We start from the raw sequence: 21446 nt of genomic DNA, 5'->3' as shown, positions 1-21446 counted from the left end.
TTGTCACAAGATGGTCAATGTTCTTAACTTCTCCTGTCAGTGGTTTTAATGTTGTGGCTGATCAATGTATGACGTAACTGGGCAGCAGATGGATTCTTTCTGCTTCTGTTCTTTAAAGGGAGACGATCACACCGTGCATTTCCTGTCTACTTAACCGGGAACATGTTGATGTGTGTAGTCCCTTGTGACTAATTCAAGGATCCGGTTCAAAGACTAAGACATGATGTATAAACCAACTCGCTGCCAGATCATGAAAGCATGCAGAGGTATCATTTATTAATAATCAGTGGCAGTTGATCTACATAAAGACCTGATTAAGGGTGTCATCTGAATGTACGTTTCTCCATTTGCCGTCAAGAGAAATCGGGACCTGCTCCGAGCTGAAATACATCTGGACGGGTGAAAATTGTTTTTGTAAAATCTAAATGTATAGAGAGTTACCATTCACTAATTTGATACCAAACGTTATACAAGTCTTTATATAATCACATCAGTCATATTTCTTTTCATAGATGCATCACTTCTGTGTATTTTCTTTGCAGTATTATGCGATTTCCTTCTTGATTATGTAAAGTGAAGAAGGAATTTGTAAAAACAGCTTCTCTAAAAAGTCAGATTTACAACACTGACACTACTGTGGCTTATAGTACCAAAACATTTCCTCTTGTATTAACAGAACCGTCGCACTGAATCGTTTCCATGAGTCTGAACGTCTCCGAGCGTGTGCACAGGTGGTTTATTGCGAGCTTCACACAGTTAGGTATTCTTTGAGTTTGTCCATAATGGCAGGCATCCTGTCCGTGGGAATCAGCATCACAGTCCTGAAAGGCTTCATGGGGACGTCGTCAAACGACCACCTGCCGCTCAAACACGAGTCTGCCTCTTCCTGGACCGAGTAGTGGAACTTCAGGATGGCTTCCTGCGAGGGGAATAAAGACGGTTTAATAACAACAAAACTAGATTATCAGATGGGAAGTGAAAGAAACAGGGTTCCTGTACATTATTACCTCGTAAAAGAATTCCTCCTCTGCATTGACGAACAGGTATTCCTCTTTGGGAGCTCCTCCCCTGGCTGGGATCGTCTTGGTCGCCTCTTTGCAGGTCTTGCTGATCATCAGGCAGTAGTGACACTTCCCACTGGGCTTGTTCGTCCTCTGAGCTTCAGCTATTTCATCCCTGCAAGACGGCATTCATTTCATTAATCACAGTGCTCGCTGTGTGATATTAGAATCACAGGTAAATATTTAAAATGTAATGGGAAATGTGTACAGCAGCTTATGCGGTCCCTGGATGTACTGCATCGGCATACACTGATCAATCACAACATTCAAGTAAGTGCATACACCTGATTATCTTATTGCAATGAAATTTGGCATTTATGTGCTACCACCTGGATATTGCTGCAGACCTAGCGCACCCCCATGGCAATGGCAAGGGGGTCCTCCTTGCATCCTGGTGCTATATGTTCCCCATCCAATGTGATGCATCCGACCAGGACACTGTTCTATTGCTCAGTGGTCCAGCTCTGCTGCTAATGTGCCCACTGTGTGTGCACAGGGGTCAGCGTGGACACATTGACAGGTTTGTGGCTATGCAGCGTTATATATTTATACAATCATTAGGGATGCACCGAAAATGCACTTCCGGGCCATTTTCGGCCAAAAATTGCTCCGGTTGTTGCTCACACGTGTTGTTTCGGCGATAAAAGTCTGAATTTTTTCAGCCGAAAACCGAAAATCCACTTTCGGCAGAAAATTTATCGCCGAAACAACACGGCCGAAACAGTATTATGTGATGATGCAAGCAACAACCGCAGGAATTTTAGGCCGAAAATGGCCCAAAAGTGCATTTTCGGTGCATCCCTGACAATTATATAACTTAAATATCTTTCATAACTGTTTCTGTGTAATGACGCTACTGGACAGCGAATTTCTCACGGGATAAATAAAGTATCATCTGTTGGAACAGACACAGCACCCCACATGCATCAATAAGCCATAAACCTGTCGCCCTTTGATGAGTGCTGATCATAGCTGCAGACCAACATGAAAAACAGTTTTGGAGATGTTCTGGCTCAGTTGTCTAGCCATCACAACTTAAAATCCTTGCACAAGACCATTTTTCCAATTCTATTTCCCAACCTGGCAGCTGCCACGGTAATGAAATAATCAGTGTTATTCACTTGTCCAGCGTTTCCGAACATTTCCCTATATGTTTCCGACTGATCGCACAGACTTCTCAAAAGCCACCCTGACAATGTCCTCCGAGAAAAGGCAGACAAAGTAGGACTCACTGGAGCTGTTTGTGCAGCGGAAGGGCGATCTGCGGCGGCACGTTGATGAAGCGCTCGCTCACCAGCAGCCCCACGGGCTTGCTGGTGTCGCCGAGGATGTGCTCGAGCTGCTCCGTCACACTGTGGCCTGAGCTCTTCTCACACTGATCCACGATCAGCTCCTTCACCTCCTCGACGCACTGCACGCCCTGCCCAAAGCGGCATCAGACACACGCACAGTTAGAAAGTCACACAACTCCCAGCGCTGTTAACGGTCTGCGATGCTTCATCTTCCGGCGGCGTTACCTTCCGCTCTGTAAGGTTGAGCATGCTGATGAAGCCCAACACTTCGTCTGGGTCGTCGTCGTCGCTGTCCTCTGGAACCTCGGCTTGCTGGAGGAAAAGTGAAGGGACGAGAGAATGAATGGGTCGAGCTGAAGCTGGAGAAAATTCACCTGTAAATTTTGAGGTTAAACTACTTCAATATTCACCTTGATGACACTCCCTATGTGATTCTGTTGGATGATGATGTCTGTCATCTCTGATATATTTACATGAGCCTTCAGGAAGAGCTGTAGACAAACACAAGGGACATCTGTGATTAAAGGTGCTTTTTATTCACTGCGTGTGAACATATGAGAATAATGTGCCAAACCTGTTGCAGCAGTTTCTTAATGCCATTAAAGTCGTTGCCTGATATGGCGTGGGCTTCAAAATCAACAAGGACCTCCTGAAAGTGTACAAAACAGAAAGGAGTTAGCAAGAAATAACCTCCCAGTGTGGCTCAGCCGCATTTGCGACTGCTTAAGTATAGAATTGCGTCTATTAACCAAAGCAGCGTCATAATTTATATAGCAAAGCCATTTATTTAAAATATTTTTAACATAAAAAGTAGATAGTGTTCGTGTTTTCCTGTTAGCATGAGCCGTCACTTGAGCTAGCTAGCTAGCTAGCTGGCTAGCAAGGCCATGCCGTACAGTCGCAAAAGGTTAGTTTACCTCATTGATTTCCTCCTCTGACGCCTCGCTGTCATCCTCCCCGGAGTCGTCGTCGTCCTCCTCCGGATTCTCATCGGAGCTGTTGTCACTTTCCTCTGGATTTTCACCCAAACCGACCGCTCTTCTCTTCGCCGACGAAGCCATGCTGCAAACACTGTACACTCGTGTCAACCAAGTGGGCGGGGCAAAGGTCACAGTTCAGCGACAGCACGGAAATTAGGAAGCTTGGGCTCTTGAGCCGCCATTACGGCTCAAAATGTCCATGGTTTTCCGCTTGTCGCCGCAACCGTCGGAGCCGCAATGTCGGCTGGCGAAGTGGAATAAACCATTTTATGAAATGGGGGTGGCAGTTATTTAAACTGTGTATAAACTCTGTGCTATGCTCTGTCTGAACGCATATTTGTTTTATAAACGGTAATTATTTAGTGTATATTTTGGAAATACAATATAAAATGTGATTATAATTCGATTTTTTGAGAAGTGAGCCAAATGCACGATATGTTGTCTCCCCTTCTTAACAGTGGATTATGTCGCCGGCATGAACGACTTGAAGGTACATTAGTTTTGTGCAATATCTGTCCCTTTTCACTTAATTTTGTCGTTCTAATAATTGTGCTTTTCATGCCAAATAATTAAGTCGCTTACTGTCGCTAAACCTCACGGGTTGGTTCTATTATTGGGGCGGTTGCTGTCGCTGTCACCTTCCGTTTTCTTGCTAATGTAAACAATAACACTGAACAGGAGACATTAGCTATAAAGGGTTAAGGTAGCATATCTAGCTAGCTACTTTAAAGCTGAATTGTGGCTTTATTGTTTATTATTTTATTAGGATATTCATATACAGTCCAATAATCGCGGCTCGACAGCGGTGTTATCAGGAGGTTACATGTGACAGTTTTAGGGTGTAGCTTAGCTTCGTGTGCCCTCACACCCACTGTCCTGTCTCAGTGTTTTGGCAGTTTCTGACTTTGCATGTTTGACAGCCGTGCTCATATTTCGGCTTGGTTTGATCTGCGACGTTATTCCCTGTTGATTTTCTTGTTCCTGTGTTTGCAAGACATTGCCAAGATGCACGTACTGCTGCTCAAAGAGCCAAGAGATGGAGAATCTGGACCTGATCCTTACATTAAGGTACATGCACGTTTCTTTAATCCACCAGTAGTATCATCAACAATATCATCTAAATTGCTTTGTTGTTTTGATTCTGAAGGAGCTGGCATCACATGGACACAAAGCAACCCTGATCCCTGTGCTGTCCTTTAAGTTTGTCTCATTAAACACCTTGTCAGATAAGGTAAATCCAAGTGTTGCAGAATCAAATTTGTTTTACTTCATCAGCATATGTGAAGCTTTATGAGTTTAAGACATCTGCTTGTTTCAGCTTTTCCAACCAGACAAGCACGGTGGCCTTGTGTTTACCAGCCCAAGAGCAGTGGAGGCTGTGAAGATGTGTTTAGAAGCGGAAGAGAGAAGGGAAGGTGGGAAAATATAAAGATATAATATAGTATAACAAGCCATTTTTTAAGCTGCTGTCAGGTCTGTGTAGCGGATTTCTTGATCTCAGACTTGAAATGACATCCGTTGTGTCATGTCTTAACCATTCAGAGTGGACCAGGTCGGTGAAAGATAAATGGAACACAAAGTCCATCTACGTAGTTGGGAAAGCGACAGCTGCATTAGGTGAGTTATGATATTTCTCTTAAAGTGATTTCTCTAAAAATCCTTCTTTGTGCTCCTCATAACAAAGTGTGTCCGGCACCTGGCGCTCGCAGAGATGTGAGAAGTGGTTTGACTACCTTGAGTCATTTGTTGTGCACAAGTCACAGTTTGCTCTGACACACAGTGAGCGTATTTGGTCTAAAGCGAGGGGGTGCAACACCTTCCTGACAGTGATTGTAACCCCTCTTTTATTCTCAGTGTTTTATGACTTGGTTGACTTGCTTGAACTGGTCATTAACAACTCCAGGACATACAGCACATCACAGCACAGCCCAGAACCCTACCTATATCAGTAATGAAACTGTTGAGATGGTGGACTGCTTCAAGTATCTTGGACTCTGGACAATAACCGGAACTTTGAAGAACGCACCGCTGATATCCACAAACGCTGGATCAGCCACAAAGCACTTTCCGTTGCCCGCCACCTTCTGTTTTTGCTTTACGAAAGTGTAATTCAAACCATATTTACGCCCAATGCCTCCAAAATTATTGGCCTCCCCCCGCCCAACATCTCAGACCTCAACAACAAAGCCATTGCACGCAGAGCTCGCACCGTAACACATGACGCCGGGCACCTCCTCTACCCATTCTCCGCACTGCTCCTATCTGGTTGCAAGATCCATGGCTTGGAAACGTTCCCTCTGCCACAGCGACACCAAAAAAATACCCTGTTAACTGTGCTATCTTGTATATAGGTGTATGTGTGTATAAATGTGTATATGTTGTGGATGTTCTCTGGATATATGTATTCATGTGAGGCTCTGTACAGACTGTGGCAACACATTTTCTTAAAGAACAATTAAGAATCTGTCTATTTTTTTATTTTTTTAATTGAATTAGCTGAAATTAATTCAACACTTAGCTTTGCCGTGATTTGATATCAACGTTAAGTGCATAATATTAATTCCAATCCTTTTTCTGATTTATCTCCTGTAGTGCAAAATCTGGGTCTGAACCCTTTGGGAGAGGACACGGGGACGGCGGAGGTCCTGTCACGTGTTATCATCGAACGTACGGTGGAACGATATATTCTCCGTCTGCTCACAATTTAATTTAATCGAAAACCGACGCGGTCGCTCTGATAATATAATTCATAATCTCATGTTCAATTCCCATCACAGGAGAGGACACAAATATTCCACCTCTTTTCTTCCCCTGTGGTTCAATCAAAAGAGAAGTCTTGCCCACGGCTTTGAGGGACAATGGTGAGCATTTCCCCTTATTGCGCCTCGCGGTTAAAACTCAAGGTGATAAAAGTCCCGCTGGGGGTTACATCAATTATCAAAAAAAATAATTGCGCTGTCTTTATCACTGTGGGGATCCGTTTCTTTGTTTCCAGGAGTTCCTCTAGAGACGCTGACTGTCTATCAAACTGCTGAACATCCCGATCTGGAGAAGAATCTAAAGAACTACTTCACAGAGCAGGTAAAACAACTTCTGTATTTTTATTTATTTATTTTTATAAATGTGCATTTACGATTATCCTGCATTTACAGGGAACCCCAGCAAGCATCGCCTTCTTCAGTCCGTCAGGGGTGAAGTTTTGCCTGGAGGTGGTGCGGAGGCTGTCAGGTGAACAGCTGACTCAGATAAAGGTACTGCCTCCTCATAGTGTCACACAAATGATTATGAATGCTTCATCAGTCTGGCAGCCGCTCACAGTAAACGCCTTTGTTCGCAGTTTGCCGCCATAGGGCCTACGACACGAGACGCTATGGCGGCAGAGGGCCTGTGTGTCGGCTGCACTGCAGAAAAGCCGACACCGGAACATCTGGCGGCAGCGATAGCTAAGGCTCTGCAGTGACCACCCGCGGGCCTCGGCTCTTAAATCCATCCACTTCATCTTATTGCTTTATTCTATATGCATTGTGATGTGTCTCTTTTAATTTACTGCTTGTCGACAGCTATTTTGCACTGAGAAAATTTGGCTTTTTGTGCCATAGAAGCTAAGAAACTGATAAATGACAAATCTGTTTATATTAAATCTGTTTAAGGAAGTAAATGTCGTGTTTATTTTCAAAAATAAACTTCTATGTGTGTGTTAAGGAAGTCTTTGTCCGTGGTTGTGCTCTGTAAAACACGAGTGTGTGTCCCATTCAGACCAGGTGTTGGCAGAAGTCATGAAAGTGAGGGTTTCGAAGTCAACGACAGGCTATTAAGACCGCCGGAGCATGTACAACACATCCATGGTCAAATAGAGCAAACAGTAAAAGCGAGGTTTACCTTTCACGCCGAAGTGGTGAAAGTGGGTCACCTTTGGAAGATCACACCTTCAGGTGGGTGTGGAGAAGCTCGGGATGTCCCTATAAAGCAGCGTCGCTCCCTGCTTGAAGTCGTCCCGTATGTAGCGTAGCGAACCGACGGCGCCACGATGCTGACTTTTCTCCAGCTGATCATTTTGTTTTTTTCGACGAGCATTAGCTCAACTGATGCAGAGAAACTTTTCCACAATCGGGATCACTCGGATGTGCAGATCCTTGACTCGCGCCAAGCTGAGGTTATAACGGACAAGTACACAGCAGAGGTGAAAGCATGTTTACTATATATTCAAGTATTGAAGACACTTGGCTAATTTTAGATGCTGTGTAATATAACTACATATGTCTTGTTTTAGGTCTTTCTCTCTAGATACGGATTCTTCAAGCCAGTTAACTGGGAAGAAATCCAGTTTGAGGATTCAGACCCCTCTTTGCAGGCCGACTTTCCGGATGATCTTCAAGCCACAATCCAGGAGGGGAACTCTGCGTCTCATTCAAGGGACGCTCGTCAAGGTGGTGACGGCGGTCAAACAGATTATCAAGCATTTATTTCAGCACTTGAAGAGTTTCAGAGGGTGTCAGGTCTACCCGTTACGGGAGTGTTTGATGAGGCCACCAAGGAGGCAATGAACAAACCGAGGTGTGGAGTCCCTGACAAGGAGATTGACCTGAAAGCCCCGGTAGGATCCGAGGACAGTAGTGGCTCAGATATTGAAAACAGTCCCGGTGATACTTTTAATGAGATTGGCAGTAATAACACAGCAGGTAACCTAATCACTGGTGCTGCAAATTCCTCTGAGGACTACATTTTCAATTTCAATGACACAGAAAGGGTTCTCACAAGCCTTTCTAATGATACCAGCGTGAACTATACAAATGACTTTTTCAGTGCAACTTCTCCAAACAGCTCACATGGCATCAGCCACACAGTAAACAACAGCACGGACGCGCAGCAGAGCGAAGGGGCGAGGCGCAGAAAGCGTCACCTCGCCGCCATCGTGTCCAAAAGCAGGCGGAAGAGGGATCTGAGCGACGCCGGTTACATGGCCTTCACCAAGAGGGTGCTGAAATGGAGGCTGATCGGGGAAGGATACAGCAGCCAGCTGACCATAGAGGACCAGAGGTACATCTTCAGGCTGGCCTTCAGGATGTGGAGCGAGGTGTCGCCACTGGAGTTTGTGGAGGACACGAAGTCGCCGTTGGAGGAGATTGATATCAAGCTGGGCTTCGGCACAGGTCGGTTGATACAACGGAAACTTCCTACAGCGTTGTATTCTTTAAACAAATTACATTCTTTTTTTTGTTCTTTTTTTTTTTTTTTTTTACAATGGAGCTTTATATACCAATCAGGCTTAACATTATGACCACCTGCTTAATATTGTGTAGGTCTTCCTTGTGCCTCCAAAACAGTTGTGACTAATCAAAGAATGGACATGGGCCTTCTGAGGGTGTCCTGTGGTGTCTGGTAACAGAATGTTGTTAGTGTGGGTCCTATGGGTTGAGGGGAGGGTCTAGTGATCTGGGGTCTAGTGAATTTGGAGTTCCAGGTCAACACCTTGTGCTGTTCTTCATGTTTTTTTGAGTTGTTCTTGAAGAATTTTTGTGTGACTGCCTGTATCAGGCTGCATCCTGCTGGGGATGGCTCCTGCCATCAAGTAATGTCATTGCTATGGGGTGGGGGTACCTGGTCTGGTCTAGGTGGGTGCTACATGTCTAAGTAACATCCACACGAATGAATGCCAGGTCCAGAAGTTTCCCAGCAGAACATTGCATTGTCACATGATGGTCAATGTTCTCCTCACTCACTTCTCCTGTCGGTGGTCATAATGTTATGCCTGATCGGTGTAGGTCTTTTCTGCAAAACTTTTTCTGCTTCATTGAGAAATCAGTGGAGCTTTCTTTTAACCGTGTGCATTGCTATGTTCCTGACAGGAAGACATCTAGGATGCAATCAGAAGTTTGATGGCACTGGTCAAGAGTTTGCCCACGCCTGGTTCCTGGGCGATATTCACTTTGATGATGACGAGCATTTCACTGCTCCCAATGCGGGCAGTGGAATTAGCCTCCTCAAAGTAAGCACTGCAGCACCATCCAAGCAAGCATCAGTTGTTAATGTTCCAAAGATTAATTACAGATCCAGTAAAAGCTTACTCATTCTGATTGAATTCTCTATTTTTTACCTGCTAGGTAGCTGTTCATGAGATAGGCCATGTCTTGGGTCTACCTCACATCTACAGAACTGGATCTATAATGCAGCCCAGCTATCTGCCCCAGGAGTCAGGCTTCGAGATGGACTGGATGGACAGAAAAGCCATACAGCATCTTTATGGTACGGCACCATCTAGTGGATGCACACGGATACAAAGAAATTGGATGCAGGGTTTTAGTTGCATGGCTATACTGTAGAGACAAACAGCAGTTCTCTAATGCGCTTGTGTTTGACTCCAGGGGGCTGTAAAGGTCGCTTCAACACAGTGTTCGACTGGATCAGGAAGGAGAAGACCCTCTACGGGGAGGTGGTCATCCGCTTCAACACCTATTTCATGAGAGACGGCTGGTACTGGCTGTATGAGAACAGAAACAACAGAACGCGCTTCGGCGACCCCGTCGCTCTGCAGATTGGCTGGAATGGGATTCCCATGGACGGAGTGGACGCGCATGTGCACGTGTGGTCCAGAAAAAGAGACGCAGTTTACTTCTTCAAAGGTAGATAGGAAGTTTGCTAACATGAAATCAGTGCAGATTTATTTATAGCATTGCTTTGAGCAGACTTTTTTTTTTTTTCAAAACAGGCACTCAGTTCTGGAGGTATGATAATGAGAACGACCGGGCGCTCACGCAGGACTCGGAGGGGCACCGCTATCCCAGGCTAATCTCTGAAGGGTTCCCCGGGGTGTCCGGCCCCATCGACACGGCCTTCTACGACCGGAGGAACGCTCACATCTACTTCTTCAAAAACGCTCTTGTAAGAATGACACGTCGAATTGGTCAAATAAAAATGGAACATATACTTAGGATGGAGAATATTAGTTCATTTGTCTGAAAGAAGGCAGATGAGGTTACCAAATGAGCAAAAATGTGCAAATGCTACAGATCCCAGGCTCTGCAAAAGCCCAAAAGAAAAGCATGATTTATTTGGCAGTTAATTGTATTAATTTACACCAAACGTTTGTTCTTGTAGCATTGCTTTGGTTCCCGTGGTTTTAATTCCTAAATAATCAAAGTGTCAGAAACTGCAAACTAACACAGAGCAGCCTGCAGCAAAAGAATATTATTCAAGCATAACAGCACTGTTTTCCTATTGAGTTTTGGAGCATATGATAAAGCTGACATGCGTATATGCCATGTGCTGCAGTATTGTGTGGAAACATGGAGGCACATGGGCGCATATGTACAGACGGCGGCGGTCTCAGTAGGGGGGGGGCAACTGCTCATTTTCGCATTTAAACTTTAAATCTGGCCTTGGCTCAACTGTCTTTCCAGCTCCTGCTTCCATGCGTGTTTTATAATCTTACAGTTTGTAGAACAAGTAATGTTTTTGGAGGAAGCCCAAGCTAATTAATTGTTTCCCAGCGCTATGAGAGAATGCGCTCGAGCAAACAAGTGTTCAGCGCTTCCTCTGTGATTTGTTTGCGTGCTGCATTTCAATCTCTATATGAGAGAGGGAACGATTATCTGTTCAAACAGGTGTACGCGTTCGATGTGGAAGCCAACAGCCTGGCGAGAGGCTTCCCCAAAAACATCAGAGCGGTTTTCCCTCCAGTGGTGAGCCGAGACCATCCAGATGGCAACATCGACGCTGCCTACTTCTCCTACACCCACAACGCCATCTTTCTACTCAAGGGCACGCGCTTCTGGCAAGTGGCGGGCAGCCGCGATCGCTGGCGCCGGCCCTCCCTGCCGCGGAACGGCCTGCTGCCGCACAAGGAGGTGGATCAGACCTGGTATGACATCTGCAACGTTCATCCCACTGCACTCAAACTAACCCGCTGAGGGCGCTGCTGCAGAGGCGTCACACGGCTGCAGACGTCCATTATCTACATGTTTTTTGTGTAATTTCTCCGACAGACAAAAACAACTCTGAATCTTGTTAGCTAATTTCCACCGAGCCTTGTTACTAATGTATGTAACAGCTGCTCTTTCTTTCTTTCTTTCTTTCACTTAGAGGTGCTGAATGCATTTTTGGCCCTAATGCAAACCCGACCTAACTTGTGATTTTTAGAGCGATCGTGAGAATAAACCTATGTATAGAATATGTACTTGTTCTTTCCACAGACGCAGAGTGTTACTCATAGACTTCCTGTGCATTATAATGCTTCTGAGTGGCTTCTCATGTCAGACACAATCATTTTCATTTGAAGAGTAAAGGCATCTAACTCCAGTACCTCACAAAAACTCAATTATCAGAGGGAAAGTCCAAAATGCAGAAAGCTGTGTCGTGTGTCAAACAAACTGCAAAACTGTACACCGATCAGGCATAACATTATGACCACCTTCTTAATATTGTGTAGGCCTCCCTTGTGGGCCTTCTGAGGGTGTCCTGTGGTGTCTGGCTACAGAATGTTGTTGGGGGGGGGGGGGGGGGGGCTCTGTGGATCATCCCACAGATACTTGATCAGTTTGGGATCTAGTGAATTTGGAGGCCAGGTCAACGCCTTGTGCTGTTCTTCATGTTTGTTTGCTTTTTTTGCTCCTAAAGCATTTTTGTGTGCGTGCCTGTGTCAGGCTGCATCCTACTGGGGATGGGTGCTGCCGTTGTCGAAGAAAAATGCAAGGTTACCGTTCAGGGCCAGTTGTAGCCTGTACCTCTTTACTTCAACACGTAATCTAGGTTCTTGGAGTCTGCCGGTATCTAGAATATCTTCAGAGTCAAAAAGAATCACTGGAGGAGTCAAAGTTTGATGCAGAGTTTATTCTTAAAAATATTCTGGGCGCCATGCGAGTTCAGACTGATTTCATGGTGTCGCGCATCTGTTTCTATAGTGTGTGGTTTGGTAAATGTGGTTTATTAACACATTTACCAAAAATATGGTACTTTTGCTCTGTAAATAACCGTGTCTTCCTGTACCAGGTTCGCTCTTTCTGCTGACAATAATTGTGTCTAGAGTACATTGTTATCCATCATTTGTCACAATTGTCTTTGCTCACGATCTTATTGTGTACATTTTTAAAAAAGAATAACAATTCCGTATATGGTCCGATTGGCTCCGTGTGCTGCTCTTTTATATCAATTAGTTGCCAGATGGCTGTGTCCAGTTCCCTATGACGTGGTTTATCTAATTATGGCATCTAGTATCATAAGCAAGAGGTTGCACAATAGTCAAAAACTTTCACCAGTCAATACTTTCACTTCTGATTTCTCTCAACACCATCAAGGAGTGTTATGGGGGTCGGGGTGCCTGGTCTGGTCTAGGTGGGTGCTACATGTTGCTACAACCTGGACCTTATTTCTGGCATAAAATACGATCGTTTACGCACCCAGTGCTGAGTCCGGAGTTACCTGTTACCTATTCGCGGACAGGCAGCAGTTTGTTGTTCTTTGGCCAGCTGTTCCACTCTCTGTCTCCGCATCCTCCTTTCAACAGGTAACTCCGGACTCAACGAGGAATAGCACTAGTGTATCATAATAAAATATTGGTGAAATGAACGAGTTTCACGGCAGATAATGCGTTATTTAGAGGCTGCATTTCGGTGCCCCATTCACTCCCACTATATGGATATACGTGGATGTAAATATCGTCCGAATGACTCCAAATGACACCAAAGTTATATGGGTGAGTAAACGATCGTATTTTATGCTAGAAATAAGGTCCAGGTTGTAAAAAAACGGTAGTTCCCCTTTAACACGGTCAAATAATGGAGTATTTCTGCGTTGCTGGTTTGGTACTTTTTAAGAAAAGTTCTTGTAATCCTACATAAAAAGAAGTTTCTTATTCGTCCAACATGTGTCGAGAGGTTTCCATTAATCTCTTGATGATGGTCGGTGTTTAGATATACTACTTCTCACTGGCCTGACGGTTGAAACTGATTCCATGAAACTACTGCTACCCTATAAAAAACACCTGCAGAAACTCAAATCCATATCTCCCAGCAGGCATGAAAGAACATCCAGTGACCTGGAAACTACAAACCACCTCTTCCACGTTCCGCTACGATTCCTCCAAGTCCAACTTGGGCTTATTTAAAGAGAATAAAACAAGCTTCATCAATAGCTTCCTGGAGGTGGCGGAAAACAGCTCTCTAGCGATCCGTTCCTCTGTATTCTTCCCCGTTGATAAGTTAAAGATTCACACATTGCTAATCATAAGAGAGCTCGTGGAGATTTAGATCGCAGCAAAGCGGTTGGGAAAAAAAAAAGGCGCTCGTCTTTGTGCTTAATGCCGTCACATTTTATAGCAATCATTTGAGCATGATGCAACGCAACCTCCATTGATTCTGCAATCAATATGTTACTTGAACACTCTTATTAATTCAGCTCATCTTAGGAGATTAAGCTCCTGGTGGGCCCCAGATAACTAGCGTTGCGCTTCAGGCGCTCCATAGGCTATATTAATAAATTGAAGTAGAAATCAATTACAGGCAAAGGAACAAAATGTCATGGCAAGAGGAGCTACAGAGAGGGATGTCAGGAGACGATGCTCGCACGTTTACAGGGGGAGCTAGTCTTTGTATGAAGGCATTAACGGCGTATAAATAAATGTCTCTGCTGAAGGTTTCTTGTAGCGTGTTATTTATTTTAGGCTTTTTTACCGAATAAATGCGAGTGGGCATCATTTCTGGCTGCAGTGGTTTGCAAATCCCACTTCTAAGAATTTGAGATTATCACTAAACGTACAGGGACCTCTAAAGGGAACTAATGAAGATTCTGTCATTCAGAATGAAGGCAGTTTGCTTGTTGCTCCAGCACGCCGCTGCCTCGTTGACATCCCAGCAGGAATTATTGACAGACTAATATTGAATCCAGTGCATAAGCAGATGCAGTGCAGTGGAATGCTTTTGATCTTTTTGTTTATCCCATTACGAACCACCGTGCATCTCCTGCACCCCGGAGTCCCTCATATAGCAAAAATCCTAAACACAAACTGTTCTCCGTCTCCTCACTGATCTGTGTTTTTTTTTTTTTTTTCCTTCTTCTTCACTACTGCCGCTGAAAAAACTCCCTTCCCCGGCTCCTCGGGCCTCTTTGGATGCGACTAGGATAAATGAGATCAGTCATGCTGATGGAGCACGAGGCGCCGCCGCCGCAGCCCCAGAGAAATACAAAAACCTGTGTCATGGCAAAGGAATCCACATGGGAGGCACTTTAGAAACTGGAAGAATGGGGATGAAACTCCTGCAGTACATTCTTGTAACAAAAAAAAAAAACACCCCCCCTTCTAAGATGTGAAAATAACTTGCAGTGCTGTTGCCTCATTTCTTTGTCAAGGTGCTGTGGAAAACATTTCAAGCATTGTCTCAATTTAAGAGTCCCGGGGTAAAGTGTTTTCGCATTCGTCAGGGGATTAGTTCGACAAACTGCTGCGTGTAGGAAGTGCGTCGCATTTGAATGTAAAGATTTATGTCGGTGGGCTCGAGATTTCCCCCATGCGAGGGGAATGATGGCGTTTCTGCTCCTGTCACACCTCGTGGGAAGGAGGCTGAGCTAAACATTTTTTTTTGCCTTACAATGATATTCACACAGAGCTGTGAGAATCTTTCACTCCCAGTCCACCGTCTTTCCGTGCCGAACTGAAGCAAGTGGAAAAGAATTCCATTGCTTGAATTATCGATCACTGGAAATACACCGATCAGCCACAACATTATGACCACTGACAGGAGAAGTGAACAACATTTTTGTGACACATACGCGCAGTCTCTTCACGTGGGCCAGTGATTTGTGCTGGGATGTGTGCATTTGTTCTTTGATCATATTCAGCTCTGAGAAATACAGTGTACGCTGATCAGCCACAACATTAAAACCACTGACAGGAGTGAAGTGAATAAAATTGACCATCTTGTGACAATACAGAGTTCTGCAGGGAAACTTTTGGACCTGGCATTCATTCGTGTGGACTTAGACATGTAGCACCCACCTAGACCAGACCAGGCACCCCCACCCCATAGCAATGACACTCCTTGATGGCAGCAGCCATCCCCAGCAGGATGCAGCCTGGCACAGGCACGCACACAAAAACAACAAACGTGAAGAACAGCACAAGGTGTTGACCTGGCCTCCAAATTCACTAGATCCCAAACTGATCAAGTATCTGTGGGATGATCCACAGAGGCCCCTCCCCTCAAAGGCCCCCCCACTAACATCATTCTGTCGCCAGACACCACAGGACACCCTCAGAAGGCCCTTGTCCATTATCTGGTGAGTCACAACTGTTTTGGAGGCACAAGAGAGACCTACACAGTATTAAGCAGGTGGTCATAATGTTATGCCTGATCGGTGTAGATTTTATTTACTTAATCTCAAAGTCGGAATAAAGTTATTTTCTTCATACCACAAGAAGGTCACACACAGACTGAGCGGTACTCTTGTTGATTAGTAAACTAACCTTGACGCCACAATCAGCGCAGCGCCTCTTCTCTTATAGATTATTTCCATTTAATAACAACCAAGCTTACAATAAAACTAATCCAGTCTTTACATTATTGCGCTTCCACATGAGCTCTTCCGTGGGCATCCATATTTACACGCGGCGGCGTTTTATTTCATTTATTTTCTTTCCCCCCATCAAACCGCTCTGCACCTTTTGCCATAGATTAACACCTGCTGTGAAGTCTGGTGTAAGTGGTATATTAAAATGTAAATCCGGGATTTAAAATTGTGCCTCGAAGCAGGTAAACTTATCTTGACTGCTACAAAAAAAAAACAACTGGGCCAGCAGAGGGCAACCTGGACACACAGTGAGCTCCCGGAGCCGCCGTGTGAAGTTTTTCCTGTATGTTTGTTGGTGAATCTTTGCAGTGGATGGCTGTGCTGCAGCTCTTTTGAATGAATGTGCAGGTGCGGGTAGTCAGAGAGCTACTGGGGAAATGTGTGTGAGGTTGGGCCATGAAAATGACAGGTTATGGAAATGCATTCGCCCGGGTGTACCACTCACTACGTGCTATGTTTCCCTACGTTTGAAAGGGAATTTGTAGTCGCTGCCAAGAGATTGTTGCCACCACACCGAGGTAAAGCGCGGCTCAGCATTTATTCCTCAGTAATAAGCGTGGAATTCAGACTTTTCCTGAAAAGCGGATTTGAGCTGAAAGTTGTTTTGAGCGTTAACTCTGAGTGGCATCGTTAACAAGGCTCTGGCTTGTTTGCAGTGGCTCAGAAATCAAGCCGTCTCCCGCCTCACTCAAAACACACACACACACGGTTCTGCACGCGCTCTTCTCACAAACATGCAAACGCCCATCTGTAAATGCATGCACATGTGCAGTTACACCCTCATGAGTACCACAGTCGCACGCCTCCCTTCCCCTCCCTTCCCCTCCCCTCCCGTCCTTTCCTTGCCGCTTCTCTCCGTGCCCCCTAGATGAAGAAGTTTGGATTAAAAGGGAGAAACAGTGACAGAAGCCTTCACGACTGCCTCTCAATTTCACATTCAAATCAGTATTTCAAAAGCTCCCTCATCAAATAGTTTCGAGCGCCGCGCTCCTCGCCGAGGATCTTTAATGTTGCGGAGAGGTAAATAGGATTTGGAATTCACAAACCCGAGCTTTCATGCTGTCATTATACCGTGAAGAAGGCGAAACTCTCTTTGCGTGAGTGTGTGAGTCTCGCAGTGAAAGCAGTTTTTTTAGACGACAGAACAAGTATTTTATTTCTTTTTTGACTTCGTGTCCCTTCTTGGTTTTACATGTAAACAGGAGTTCCTACACCAAATGAAAATAGTACAGTAATTACACGTCTTCTCTTGAGAATAGCCAGAGTATCAAACAGCCTAATTTGAATGAGGAATCCAAATCATGCAAGTGTAATTAAGCATTGTGCGGCCTCATGCATAATGCAACATTTAGGTATTGACTAAATACCTGATAAAACAAATATAGCCTGTGTGCGTGGAGGAGGACATGTTTGTCGTACCACGAGCGATCCGCCCAATAAACGCGACCGGGCCACTAATTTGCCCCCGTATGTGGTCGGAGGACTCTCTCCCGCCCGCTGCCAGCTGAACCTTGACCTTTGCCTAAGGACGAGTTTCAGAGACAAAACAAGGGGCTTTCTGGGGATGTCAATCTGAGTGGCAACTGCGGGTCAAGGGGGGAGGGCGTGAGGGGCGACGCTGTCCCACGCATGGCCACACAGAAGTGACTAACCCCGCTGCCACTGCCGCCGCCGCCGCCTCCTTTTTGAGCCTGGGAAAGTGACAGGAGACGTATGGCGGGCTTTGGCCGGCTCGGAGAAGAAAATGGCAGACAGGAACGTCGTTATCTCCGAGCCTCGTTGTTCAGTCGACGTTGTCAGTTGCACATTTGCAATTCGGCGAGAGCTGGCCCCTGAAGTCACAGATTAGCGCTTCCACCGCGCGCCTTTTGATTATTACATCAGCGGCAGCCTTTTATTCAGTTCCGACTGTCTCAGCGTCACGCCGACCTGTCAAAAGAATTGTCCCCGGTCCTTTTATTCCTCTTCTGAGCCGCGGGGACACACCTGCTTGTGACGCTGCTCGCGCATTCGGGAGCGCCGAAACAAGCAATTTGTCAAGTGGCCGAGCTCCGGGTTTTTGGCCTCCTTTCCTCTTCTTTGCCTCCTTCACAGCCGTCATCGTCAGCTGTCTCCCTCCCTCCCTCCTTCCCCGTCACCTGCACCTCCTCCTGCTCCATGTCTCCCTTGATCCCACCCTGATTTTCTCCTCACCTCAAGCGTCCTCCCTCCCTCCTCCCTCCTCGCTATTCCGACTGAGGAACAGATGGGGCTGAAGTCGGGGAAGGGGTGGGGCGGCTGGGAGGGGGGCCGATGGTTGGGTTTGAAAGGTCTCTTACTTAACTGTGGGTGGGTGGGGGGAGTTGCCACACTTTGTGCTGCATGCCAGTCTGCTTGTTTGTGTGTCCAAGTTTCACTTTAAGCCTAAAAAATTGTCTGTTGGATTAGCTAAGGAAAGAAAAAGACCCCAAAGCACCCCCAAAAAAAAGGAAAAGAATTAAGATTCGGCCTATTATTAGACGAGTAAAAATACACTCCTGTAACAGTGATTACTGCAACTTCCTGCTTGTTCGTCTGAGCTGCAAAAAACAAAACAAAAAACAGAACTAATAAGAGAAATGACAGCCCTCTTCATTACGCATCCGCACAAACCCGGCCTTACTTAATGGCGGATGCTGAACTTCACTCTTCATCCGGCTTCTGATATCACATACGCTGACTCACTGTCACCCTGTCACGGCTTCCTCGGACACTCGAGCACCAGAACAACTCCTGTTATTGGCAACAGCTGTGCTTCATTTGCTGTGACAAAGTCAAAAATGTGTGGAATGCCGTTGGAAAGGCCTGGCTGCTGCTTCTAGCTGTCGAACGACGCTGCCGCGATCTCAGCCGTTCACCTGGTTGGAGCGACGTTGCCGGGGGCCGATTGGAAAAAAAAAAGAAAAAAAGATCATTGCCAGAGAAACAAGGCCTGGTGTGGGGCTTTCCGAGCCGCCTGCAGGACCCCCCTCCCCGGTGCTTGCTACCCTTAATGAGGCCCCCCTAGCCCACACGGAGTAGCCTGCCCTTTCTCGGCGGACACGCTGAACGACTGCCACTTTCCATCCTGCAATAAAAAATATCACAAAACACCTTCCTGTAAAATCTCGCTGTGGTGTGAAGCATCTATTTTTTAGCTTGTCAATAAGGCTGCAGACAAATCATTATCTCTTCCTTCCTTCCTTCCTGAAATTTATATATATATATATACATACACACGTGTTTTTCTTAAACATACATGTTACAGCATCCTGTCCTCATGAAAGATGCATTGCAGCCGTCTCTCCGTGCAACCCAAACAGCGGGGTAGTTGTTTTGCAGCGCTGCAGCTGAAACCTATTTGAAAATAGACCTCGGAGTTCTCCAAACAGCTGACATTATTCATGAGTGTCAGCTTAGGAATGTATTTCATGTGTCAGTGTCAGAGAGATTATATTATGTTACAACCCCTGGCTTTTTTTTTTTTTTTTTATTTTTTTTTAAATGTACCAAACAGTGCATCAGTAAAATAAATATTGCATGCTTTTCGCCTTGAAGGATGCGGTATGTATTCCAACCTATGCTCCGGGAAGAGTTGTGCGTCTGCCATGAGAGAATTATGTCTTTAAAGGAGAAGCTCTCCCCTCCTTAATGTTCGTGCGTTGCATTTTCGGGAACGCTCGGTACGCAGGGATCTAGCTGGGAGCTGGAGTTCAGGATCTGGCTCCCTCCCATGTAGGTCACACCTTATTATGGCAAATTTTAAAAAAAAAACTTCTTGCCATGACTCTCTGTTTAGAAAATGAGAAGGAGGTCCCCTGTGTGCATGTGTGTCACGGATTTAAACGGTACCGCTTCACCTCCTTTCTGGAGTGTTTTGTTTGATCTAAATGAGAATTCGGAGAAAGTGGAGCAGCTTGTTGAAGGAGCGGTGAGAAATTGAGACTGACGTTGCCACCTCATAGCCCTGAAATTGTGCAGAGTAGTTGTGCCAGTCTCTTTGTTTGGAGATTAATGTTGCGTCAGTCACATTCTTTGTACGAGGGACACTCGCCAAGCCGCATGGTGAAATCTAGCTACATCAAAAACACCCATTCTGATGCGGAGGAAAATGGGAGAGCGGCTTTTGGAGGGAATCATAAATTTATCTGACATGCATGGGCTCCCGCTGTTATGAGGTATTGATATTCTGCCAGTCAAAGCTTGCCATTCGTGGCATCATCAACCTCTGTGTTTTAACTTTGTGTGTGTCTTTGTATGTAGGTGGAACATTGCAGGATTTTTGTTGTGCCTTGTGCACACACGGCACTGAATTAGGAGGCCCCTCTTTCTCTATGTTTTTTTTATTTTTTCGTCTTTTCTGCAGGCTTTGCTCAGGGGCATGACACATTTCTGGGGGGCTTTGGATCCACTGGCCTGATAATTCCTTCAATTATTAAATGGCTGGCTGGCAGATGAAGCGAGGCCATGAATAAAGCAAATCTGTTGGCACACGGGCTCTGACAATACAAACACACTATTAGCGCTCATTTCCTCTGCTCGTCCTTGAAGGTACGCCGCGGCAAATGGTACCGGTGATCGCGCAGGTCTGCTTGTGCGCTCACCACCTGCACGTTCGAGCTCAAATAACAAAGTTAGGAGGAGGAGGATGGGGGGAGGGGAGGGGGGCAGAAAGCCGCGCTGAATCTCAGCCAAACTCCTGCAGGAGTGAGCTTATTGCTGCTTGTCAGGTCAGCTTCGGGTGTCTGTTTCCTTCTCTTTCTGCGCGGGTCTTTGTGAAATCAGGCGCTACAGCAGACTATATCAGATTATAGCTCTTTTCTTGCGGGTCGGTGCGAGGAAGGGGGACCACACCGGTGACAGAGCCGCGCCTTGTAATAAAAGGCCCGATCCTCGCGGACACCCTATCCTCCTCCAACTTAGCGCAGTCAAGTGTAGGACAAAGGCAAAAAGAAGGGGTGCCGAGCTCCACCCTAATGAAGTTGTAGGTCTTGTTCCTCGCTGCGCTCTGTTGGAGAAACAAAGCTAATCATAGTGAGAGCAGCCCCAGACTGCTACAACAGAGAGGCCAGGTGCTTGTTCTTTTTTTTTTCCTCCATCTTCTTGTTTTCTTTTTTTTTTTTTTCTCTCCCTCACCGAGCACCTGCCTTTAACCATCTGCACCTGCTGTCTGTAATAAGACAAGGGTGCAGCACTCACAGCACTCCCTGGATGTGCGGCAGGATGGCGCATTTCGCTGTGATGATGCCTCAAAGGCGCACGGAACACATCTCTTATCTCCTCCTGTGAACCCTCGAGCGAGAGAGGGGGGGATAAAAAAGGTTGACTCAACGCTGACCCTCTTTGTCGACCCGACGGAAGGAAAACGCACCGAGAAGCGGAGATTCGGCCTCTTCCGTGCACGTTCGACTGAGCCGCGGCTGCGTGCGGGCAAAACAGTCGGGCGGCGTTGTATCGGTGTTGCACGCATACGAAAAGCCCCGGCCCTTTTCACTCCTGCAGCGCCTCATTGTTGCATGATTTCTAATCCCCTCAGCAACAGACTCCTGACGTATCTG

At 45.9% G+C, this 21446-nt stretch overlaps 3 protein-coding genes across 3 annotated transcripts; 2 read left to right on the top strand and 1 right to left on the bottom strand.

The window, feature by feature from the left end:
* Positions 1 to 255: 255 nt before the first annotated feature.
* On the bottom strand, positions 256 to 3431 carry bccip (BRCA2 and CDKN1A interacting protein). The gene is made up of 7 exons (XM_084567053.1): positions 3271 to 3431; positions 2928 to 3002; positions 2764 to 2844; positions 2579 to 2665; positions 2294 to 2481; positions 1008 to 1176; positions 256 to 919 (listed from the first exon to the last, which is right to left on the bottom strand). Exons 1-7 carry the CDS (start codon positions 3412 to 3414, stop codon positions 749 to 751), a joined length of 915 nt encoding a protein of 304 aa, XP_084423179.1. The 5' UTR covers positions 3415 to 3431; the 3' UTR covers positions 256 to 748.
* Positions 3432 to 3631: 200 nt separating this feature from the next.
* Positions 3632 to 6981, top strand: uros (uroporphyrinogen III synthase). The gene is made up of 9 exons (XM_084568017.1): positions 3632 to 4401; positions 4481 to 4564; positions 4652 to 4748; positions 4876 to 4950; positions 5926 to 6000; positions 6111 to 6194; positions 6329 to 6414; positions 6486 to 6584; positions 6671 to 6981. The coding sequence occupies exons 1-9, from the start codon at positions 4243 to 4245 to the stop codon at positions 6791 to 6793; spliced, it is 882 nt and encodes a 293-aa protein (XP_084424143.1). The 5' UTR covers positions 3632 to 4242; the 3' UTR covers positions 6794 to 6981.
* Positions 6982 to 7164: 183 nt separating this feature from the next.
* On the top strand, positions 7165 to 11240 carry mmp21 (matrix metallopeptidase 21; the record flags this gene model as incomplete). Its single annotated transcript, XM_084567151.1, has 7 exons — positions 7165 to 7513; positions 7604 to 8483; positions 9180 to 9319; positions 9435 to 9576; positions 9696 to 9953; positions 10040 to 10212; positions 10935 to 11240. The coding sequence occupies exons 1-7, from the start codon at positions 7361 to 7363 to the stop codon at positions 11238 to 11240; spliced, it is 2052 nt and encodes a 683-aa protein (XP_084423277.1). The 5' UTR covers positions 7165 to 7360.
* Positions 11241 to 21446: the final 10206 nt, after the last annotated feature.

The sequence above is a fragment of the Chelon labrosus genome (genome assembly GCF_963514085.1).
Source record: "Chelon labrosus genome assembly, chromosome: 19".
Lineage (NCBI taxonomy): Eukaryota > Metazoa > Chordata > Actinopteri > Mugiliformes > Mugilidae > Chelon > Chelon labrosus.
The sequence above is the reverse complement of the archived record's forward strand: the minus strand, read 5'-3'. Positions and strand labels throughout refer to the sequence as shown.